The sequence below is a fragment of the Manihot esculenta genome, chromosome 5, assembly GCF_001659605.2.
Source record: "Manihot esculenta cultivar AM560-2 chromosome 5, M.esculenta_v8, whole genome shotgun sequence".
NCBI lineage: Eukaryota > Viridiplantae > Streptophyta > Magnoliopsida > Malpighiales > Euphorbiaceae > Manihot > Manihot esculenta.
The window spans coordinates 6384814-6393528 of record NC_035165.2 but is presented as its reverse complement, the minus strand read 5'-3'; the positions used below and the strand labels follow the sequence as shown (position 1 = coordinate 6393528).

The 8715-nt window shown below is 36.9% G+C and overlaps 3 protein-coding genes across 3 annotated transcripts; 2 read left to right on the top strand and 1 right to left on the bottom strand.

Annotated features, from left to right (window-relative positions):
* The first annotated feature begins 336 nt into the window (after positions 1–336).
* Positions 337–1649, top strand: LOC110616360 (late embryogenesis abundant protein D-34). Its single transcript, XM_021758762.2, has 3 exons — positions 337–914; positions 995–1282; positions 1368–1649. Exons 1-3 carry the CDS (start codon positions 591–593, stop codon positions 1524–1526), a joined length of 771 nt encoding a protein of 256 aa, XP_021614454.1. The 5' UTR covers positions 337–590; the 3' UTR covers positions 1527–1649.
* A 1523-nt stretch (positions 1650–3172) lies between these two features.
* On the top strand, positions 3173–4607 carry LOC110616309 (late embryogenesis abundant protein D-34). The gene is made up of 3 exons (XM_021758696.2): positions 3173–3823; positions 3922–4203; positions 4278–4607. Exons 1-3 carry the CDS (start codon positions 3500–3502, stop codon positions 4434–4436), a joined length of 765 nt encoding a protein of 254 aa, XP_021614388.1. The 5' UTR covers positions 3173–3499; the 3' UTR covers positions 4437–4607.
* Positions 4608–6477: 1870 nt separating this feature from the next.
* On the bottom strand, positions 6478–7796 carry LOC110616137 (transcription repressor OFP12). Its single transcript, XM_021758463.2, has one exon. The coding sequence runs from the start codon at positions 7290–7292 to the stop codon at positions 6615–6617; it is 678 nt and encodes a 225-aa protein (XP_021614155.1). The 5' UTR covers positions 7293–7796; the 3' UTR covers positions 6478–6614.
* Between the last annotated feature and the right edge of the window lie 919 nt (positions 7797–8715).

Below are 8715 nucleotides of genomic sequence, written 5' to 3'. Positions count from 1 at the left end.
TGCTTGCAGGAATTCAATTAGCACTGGCGGTAAGTTATCAGGTCAAAAAATGAAAAATAGATTTTACAGTTCTGTACGAGACCCGTCTAAGAAAGCCAAGTGCTACAAGTACTGCTATTATAGATGTGAAATGAAAAATATTATCTCATAAATTTTAAAAATATTATATATTGAAAATTTAAATTCAAAATATTTAATTAAAAAAATAAGCAATTAGCGTACGTCATCTCATTTTTTTAGAAGACTTTTTAAAAAATTATTTTAAAACTGATAAAGCAATCAGCGAGTTTATTCGTGACACAAGTACTAAGCAGTAAACTTTAAACATTTCCCCGGTACAGGTGCCAAATTATACACTTACTTCCTTGCCAAATGTCACAGAAACTGCCTCACCAGAAGCATAGACGCATGAAATCAGCCACCACTTGTCAAACTATCTTCCTCGTCACCAACACGTTTCAGTTTCTGTCTCAGGATATTTAAATTCACTCATCCTCCCATTACTCGTCTCACCAACATTCCAAAGAGCTTTTTAATCAGTTGCGCACCCTTCAATTCTTAAGCCTAGATTCCAGAAGCAACCAAAGAAAATGAGCCAGGAACAAGCACGACCTCCTCAATCCGACAGAGATCCAATCAAATACGGTGACGTTTTCAATGTGAAAGGAGATTTGGCCTCCAAAACCATTGCACCAAGAGACGCAGCCACCATGCAGGCTGCTGAAAGCCGCGTCCTGGGAGAGACTCGGAAGGGTGGACCTGCCTCCACCGTGCAATCCGCAGCAAGAGTGAACATGAGAGAAGGTTTCATTGGTGGTGATGATGCTACTGACGTCGCCAGAGACCCTGGCACGAAAGTTGCAGAAAGAAATATTGGTGATGACCGTATTATCACTGAAAAAATAGCTGGACAGGTTTAACATCATATAGAGCTTTCGAGGATTCTGTGTTTAGTCTACTTCATGTCTTCAGAGTTTTTGGATTTGTGATACAGGTGGTGGCGCAAGATATTGAACCAAGGGTGGAAAGGACGACTCCAGGGTCAACTCTTGACCCTGAGGTAGTCACAATCGGCGAGGCTCTAGAGGCAGCAGCTATTTCGGCGGGTGAAAAACCAGTTGACCAGAGTGATGCAGCCGCTATACAAGCTGCTGAGGTGAGAGCAACCGGAATTAACGAGGTATTACCCGGAGGAATAGGTGCAGAAGCTCAGTCTGCAGCGAATCTCAATTTAAGGGCTATCCGCGACGAAGATAAGATAACGCTGTCTGATGTTCTAGGGGTAACAGTAAAATTAACTTCTCGTACGTTTTCTGTTTAAAACATTAAATACAGATTATGGCAAAAAAATTGTTGATATTTGGCAGGACGCCACATCGAAGTTGCCAGCAGACAAGGCAGTAACGCGAGAAGATGCTGAAGGGGTAATTGCAGCGGAGGTCAGAAACAAGCCAGACAGGCAGGCAACGCCTGGAGGGGTGGCGGCGTCTCTTGCAGCAGCAACTAGGTTTTATGGGAATAAATGATAATGATATGTAGTTATGAGGAGATGGATGTAAATAGGAGTTTCAAAGTGGGACAGTATCAGACTTCTATTGTCCCAAAAGATGTATGCTTGCAATAAAACTAATGAAGGATCGAGTAGCAGGTGCATGGCATTGTCATGATCCGACGATCTAATTGAAAATATTTAAATAAAATATTAAAATTTATTATAATAATGAGTAATTTAAAAAATAATAAAATAAGTTGTAACTATTTAAATTATAATTTAAATGCAGTAGGATTTGTCCTTTACGTTCTTTAAAAAATTATTAAAATTTATTATTTTTTTATGTTTTTTTTTTAATTTTTGAACTATAATATATTGAAAGAATAACAAGAACAGAAAGAATAACAAGGACAGCCTCAATTTGAGAAAAATTGAGGCAATTCTTTATAATTAAGATTTTATAACAATGATTCTTTATTGTTGTTGTGGTTATTTATAAGTTATTTTTTATACATATTACAATGACTGATTTCTTATAATTTATAATAAAAATTAAAAGTTATTTTTTATGAATAAATTAAAATAATATAAATATAACTTACTTTTTAATGTTATTAGTTTTAAATTTAAGAGTATTAAATTATTTATCATAATAAAAAGTTTATTAAATTTAATATAAATTTTAACATTCACAAATTGTAATTAGAAATATATAATATGTAAAATTTATATTTATCTAAGTATATAATTAAAATTTAAGTAGATAATAATTTTGTTATTTAAATTAATTTAAAGGTAATAAAATTTGAAATTTGTATATATTTAAATTTATAAGTGGATGATAATTTTATAATGGAATTTCAATTTATAGTGAATTATAAATTAAGTAGATATTATTTTATTATTTAAACTAATTTAACATTAATAAAAAAAATTTAAATCTTGAGTTATATATCAATAATAAAAATTTAAATATATTTTTTTAAAAAAATTAAATTTATAGCATAAAATTATTAAAATAACATATTTAAATATTAAATAATATTTTAAAAAATAAAAAGTAATATATAAAATTTTTAAATAATAATAATTATATATATACTGAGGATGGTCATAGTAGATTCCAATCAATTAGATAAATAATTAAGTACCCAGATCACTGACTAAAGATTAAAGTAATTTAATCGATACTTCAGTTAGGAGTTGATTCTGAATAAAATAAACCACTTTTAGAACCGATGGAGATGTGTCTTCCTCGTGAATATTTCCCATGCAGGAGTTTAATGAATTCGACTCATGATAAACTGTTATCAGATTAATTCCAACGCAGTGAATCGGTGATTGATCAGATATTAATATGGTCAGTTTCTCATTTTTCTGTGATTTAATGTCTCATCAAACCGATTCATAATTAAATTGCAAAAACCCAGTACGAGAGTTCAGTCCAATGCATGAGTCACAGTTGTATTTTTATGATTAATGATGAAATAAATGCACTAAAGCGATTATGCTGTATATGCCAGAAATTCGTCCCACATCACCCCTTGGCGAGTGGCGGAAGACAATTGCCTTCTATTGAACCGACAGCGTAAGAGAAAAATGTTTATCTTCTTATCTTCCCGTTTGAGGTTTCGTGTTTGTTCCTTCCACATCCGTTCTAAGGTTCACAGATGATTGGCCTTGGAATTAGGAGTCGGTCTAGCCATCTGTTTCTTCCGCCCAGTTACAGGTGCCCAGATTATGAAATCAACCGCGCAGCGCTCTGTGCCAGATGTTACAAGGAGTTTCTCTTAATAGCTCAGATATGTGAAGCAAGCCGCCACGTGGAACAAATTGGCTTACTTCGCTAACACGTATAGAACTTAGCAATTTTACTGTCGAGATCCCTTCTATACAGCTACCTATTTATATGGATCCCTGCACGTCCCGTTTGTTCAGAAATTCTACTTTAGTTTCTTCTCTCAGAATTGAACGGCCAGTAGGTATATCAATCACCCAAGATAGAAAATGACCCTAGAGCAGCCACGGAGACCTCAATATGACCAGGACCCTGTCAAATACGGAGACGTGTTTGATGTCCGAGGCAATCTGGCCTCCGAGCCCGTTGCACCAGTAGATGCAGCCAGTATGCAGTCTGCTGAGAGCCAAGTACTTGGCCAGACCCAGAAAGGTGGCCCAGCTGCAGTCATGCAATCAGCGGCAAGCGCGAATGTGAGAGGTGGACTTGTCGACCCTGACGAATCGAGTGAGGCGGTTAGAGAAGAGGGTGTCACAGTAACTGAAGAAAACATCGACGGCACTCGCCTTGTGACTGAAAGCGTTGGTGGACAGGTTAGATAATCCAATTGTAAAATTTCACCGTCTTCCTTGATTCCTGTATATTTTATATATATATCATTCGCAGTGTTAATTAGCAAAAAGCGTTACAGGTCGTGGGACAGTACGTTGATCCTGCAGTACGAGCGGCTGATCGGGGTTCCCCCACCGATATTACAATTGGGGAGGCTTTGGAGGCAACTGCTTATACTGCTGCAGGAGAAAAGCCGGTCGATCAGAGCGATGCTGCCGCTATCAACGTAGCGGAGGTTAGAGCTCTTGGGAGTAACGACACGCCTTCCTCTGGAATTGGCGCATATGCACAGTCAGCTGCTGATCATAATGCGAGGCTTATGCGTGGTGGAAATAAAACCACACTCTCCGATGTTCTTGCGGTAACTAATATTTATTTAAACCTCTTACAATTTAATCAAGTCATTGATATTGACTGGGGTTGTGGGTTTGGCAGGACGCGACCACCAAGTTGCCTCGGGACAAACCGGTTACACCTGATGATGCTGCACGTGTGACTGGAGCGGAGATAAGGAACAAACCTGACATGAAAACAACGCCTGGTGGGGTTGCAGCATCCATGGCTTCGGCGGCTAGACTTAATCAGAACACATAATGTCATATCAATATATGTGCGTGGAGTAGTAGTTTAGCACTCGAGTCTATATGAATGATTAGAAAGCTAGGAACTCTTTCCTAGCTTCGTATATCGTTGCTGTCTGTAATGTACAAGCTTTGGTCGGTTATATCTAAACCGTCGGTTAATTTATTTTATTAACTGTCAAAATGATAAATTTTATCGTGGTTTTTTAGTTTCTTTACATTGTGTGGTTTCCTACGACGGTAATTTCTCTGGAGCTTTGGACTACGGATTCTTTGCCATCCTCCAACGATAAGTTTGGGAAATAATTATTTAGGACTGTTGGCTGTTAATTTCTTGGGAAATTTTTTGTGGGATTATTGATAAAAAGTAAAAACACCCTCGACCGCCGAAGGCAAGCAACGCCCATACTATTTCGTGGGGAAAAAAGCAAATGAACAATATATTAATTTTATTTTAGTTATTTATCTTCCCAATCTAATTTTTATCATTTTTGTTATCTAAAATATTGGAACCTTTATTACTCATGTATTCAAAAAATTCTACGACACTGGCGGTGTCAAAATTTTCATGGGCCCTGGGCATTTCAATGGGCTATTTAAGATATGTATTGCTTATCGGCAATGAGTTCAGGACGGGCTTTCAGTTAATTGGGTAGGTGTTCCACAGGAAACTGGCTCCTTATAACGCCGCCGCCGCCTCCACACACACCGGCTTTTCTGGAGAGGATAAAGCATTATCGCTAGGAAAATTTTTAAAAAATAGGATAAAACTTTTTCTCTGAACTGCACTTTGCATAAAAAGGAAACCTTTTAATTATTATTATTTAAAACGATTACTATTAAAAAATGAAATGTGAATTTCAAAATCGAAGTAAATCTGGATTATGTATTTAGCTTACATAATCATAATCATGGTAGCACTGCCGTCAAAAGCAGAGGGTAGAAAACAGAAAGTCCATGCCCTAAACAAAGGAACGAAACTATGACAACAGAGTAGGCATAGGTTCTGGCCGTAAGACCCACAAATTGAATCATGGATATTTCAATTTGCCATTAAATGGAGACACAGCCACATGCACAATACATTTGTGTTTTTGCAGCTGCTCTGTATCAACATATTGATTTTTCTTGGCGTTTCTCAAGTTTAACTTAATAATTATAATGATTATAAGGAAATTAACAAGTCTCCATGATCAGCATTCAGCAGTGGCATCTTTACACATTTCACTGAATCTTTTCTGGCTTATCTCATTGTCCTTAAAATAACTACTGACGACCAAAAACTAAGTAGGACAAATCCGAGATTCTTTTTTCCTGTCTACTTTTATATTGGTTCAAATTGGCCACTTGTTTTTCCATTAGTTGTCTTCATGCTCAGATTCTTCTCAATTCAAAGATAGGATAGAACAGTTAAGTTTTTGTACATGCAAACTTTGGCCTCATTTTTATATTGCTCCTGCAGAAGACGATGTGGCTTGGCATTTAAATTAGATTAAATTAATTGTCCTCTTCTGGTCAATTGATTAAAAATAATTTCATAAGCACATACCCTCCTTTTTTTTTTTATATGGCTTTCTCACATAACATGTAATTTCCAGTTTTAGTTGATTTGGAAACTTATCCCCAGGGTGCATTGATTCCTTCAATGCAGTCAATTAAGCTTTATAAAATAGCAAGACGGTTATGTGAGATATTTTTGCTAATTCTCCCTCTTAATCACCTGTTTTGTGTTCTTATCAAATTTAATAATGATGTGATAGGATTGAATCAATTTTCACTCGCTGCTAATAGTTAGAGATAATATGGACAGGATTATGCATAATAGTACTATGTGACTACAGTGTTCCTCTATTGTGGCGGAAAAACATGTGTTATTTTATTATAAATGATGTAAATGTCAATTTGCATAGTAACAAAAAGTCAGTCAATAGCGATTCAGGAGTGCTTCCCCAATGAGAAATTTGAGAAAGAAAATTAGAAGCAACTTAGATACAAGGATGAAAAGCAAGGAGCGTGTACTAAAGGGATGAGGTGTTAGATAGAAGACAAAAAGAGAAGGGCCAACTTTAGCTCCCCACATAAAAATAATATTGCCAAATCAAATGTAAGAAGATTACCCAATCATTATCCGACAACCCACGTTACATTTTACATGTATTGCCGCAAAAATCTTACAACTCCGGCGTCCAGATTACTCTCCCTCCGCTGCCACTGTTGGCTGCGACGCCAAGAGACTAACAAGGAGGTCAGCAAAAGCTCGAATAATAAACTTGTGGGTACTCTTAGGATTCAGCGCAAGATAACACAACAGAAGCTCATGCAAGTAATCCCAATTGGCCTTCACGTCCACCAAATCGCGTGCCTCAACCATCTCCTGCATGGATCGCCTGAAGTCCAAATAAGGGTCCGGCGAGTACGTAGGGACCGCTACACTGTCTTTAACGGCGTCAGAGTTCAACGCTTCTAAGGACGACTCATCGGATTGATCATTATTCATCGTACCGGTTTCCGAAAGCGGCGCAGCATTATTACACTTTAGTCCTAACAACGAGCCAGATGAATCTGTAGGGGTAGCGATGGAGGGTGTAGATTCAACGATGGAGTTGGAGCGGCCTGGGGAGGAGAAGAAGAAACGTTGGGAGGCGAATATGGTGGCGAAGTCAGGTTCAGTGGAGGAGGAGGAGGAGGATGGAGCCGGTGATTTAGAGGCGGAGTCAAAGGTGTAGTCAAAGAGAGAGTTAAAATTTTTTATGACAAGTGGATTACTGTGGTCGTGTGAATCTAAGAGAGGAGAAGATGATTGGGGATCTAGCGGACGCTTGCTCTTTGTAAAGCAGAGATGAAGATTTCTCCCCAGTGTTCCTGCCATGATTTTGATTTCCTTTCTTCAGCCGAGAAAGCAAAGGAAAAGACTGCAGCAATCAAAGCGAAAGAAACGAAAAGGAAGATGTAGGTGGAGGAGTATTTATTTGGGTGGTTTCAGAGAGAGGTCCATGAAGTATGATGGGCTGCTTGCTCAGTGTCCGTATCTCTTAAGGTTCAATGGCGACTACACAGACCGTAAAAGACTGTATTGCTGGACCATATATAGTCATCTTGCATGTCAGTTTCACTCTCGACTTCAATACTTGTGCTTCACACTCCCGTCATCTAATGGTCAGTATTTCAAAGCCGCTGAAATCTGTGACTGGAAGAATGTTTTTGTTAGCCACGTTGGTGCGAGCGCGTAAGAACCTCATGTTTGGGTTTTGAGAAAGCTGCACATGCAACACTGAGAGTGTTAGGGATGGGATTTTCTACAAAGGCATTTTTGTGGTTTTGTGCATGTACATTCACTGTTTTCTTATTTATTTTATCATTAAAGCCCACTAAACTATTGTAATTTCTTCATTATTTTTCTGAAGAGCAAATCTTAATGACCAAATTATATAAAATAATTTTATTCAATATCAACCAATTTAAGCATTTTTACACTTTCAAAGAAGTGAAATTGGACGTCAAATTTGTTGTATTGCCATTTGCCAATGAACTTTCAGAATTGAAATTGACCATTCGAAAGAAAAATCAATAAACTTTAGTAGTCAATTCTTTCAACTTAAATCTGTACTCGTCGAAACTCACCACCTCACAATGCATGTTGTCAAATTAAATTAAATCTATTAGAAATTGAAATAATTCAGAATATCTTTTAATATATAAATATAAAATTTTTAAATTCATTGGACGAAAAATATTTTTTAAATAAAACATTGTATGCATGAATAAATATATATATAGACTTGAATGCTATTCCTTAATTAACTTGATAAGCACTAATTATTTAACTAATTAAGAGTGTTGTTGCTAAATTTTCAGGATTAAGAAATCTTCTGAAGCAAGTCAAGAGATTTGGAGAAAGATGAGCAGTATTCAGGTCAGGCAAGCAACAAGGATGGTCCAACCAACAAACCAACCAACCATGGATGGCCACAGCAACCACATGGTGGGGTTCGATTCACCACCTATGGTCGACCCATCCATGCAACTAATGTTTTCATGTTGCTAAATCCCTAACCACCAAGTTTGTTACCATTATGCATCAACCCTAGAAATGGAAAACCTAGAAGAGTATGAGTGGGATCACTAAATTAAAATCTTTTCTTTTTATTCACCGGAGTTTTACAGAGGATTAATTTTAGAAAATGGGGTTTGAAAAATTCTTAGCCAAGGAAGAAACAGCTATGAATCACAAGAAAAAATCAGTTTTCTTTTCAGAAATTGGCGCAGTGTAGGAATTGTAAGGAGAAGGACAT

What these genes read in the sequence shown, in the direction of transcription:
- LOC110616137 (XM_021758463.2), bottom strand. Translation starts at nt 7,292, where the DNA reads ATGGCAGGAACACTGGGGAGAAATCTTCATCTCTGCTTTACAAAGAGC.
- LOC110616309 (XM_021758696.2), top strand. Translation starts at nt 3,500, where the DNA reads ATGACCCTAGAGCAGCCACGGAGACCTCAATATGACCAGGACCCTGTC. An exon ending in CTGAAAGCGTTGGTGGACAG is followed by an intron (nt 3,824 to 3,921) that starts GTTAGATAATCC and finishes AAAGCGTTACAG; the next exon opens with GTCGTGGGACAGTACGTTGA. An exon ending in CACTCTCCGATGTTCTTGCG is followed by an intron (nt 4,204 to 4,277) that starts GTAACTAATATT and finishes TGGGTTTGGCAG; the next exon opens with GACGCGACCACCAAGTTGCC.
- LOC110616360 (XM_021758762.2), top strand. Translation starts at nt 591, where the DNA reads ATGAGCCAGGAACAAGCACGACCTCCTCAATCCGACAGAGATCCAATC. An exon ending in CTGAAAAAATAGCTGGACAG is followed by an intron (nt 915 to 994) that starts GTTTAACATCAT and finishes TTTGTGATACAG; the next exon opens with GTGGTGGCGCAAGATATTGA. An exon ending in CGCTGTCTGATGTTCTAGGG is followed by an intron (nt 1,283 to 1,367) that starts GTAACAGTAAAA and finishes GATATTTGGCAG; the next exon opens with GACGCCACATCGAAGTTGCC.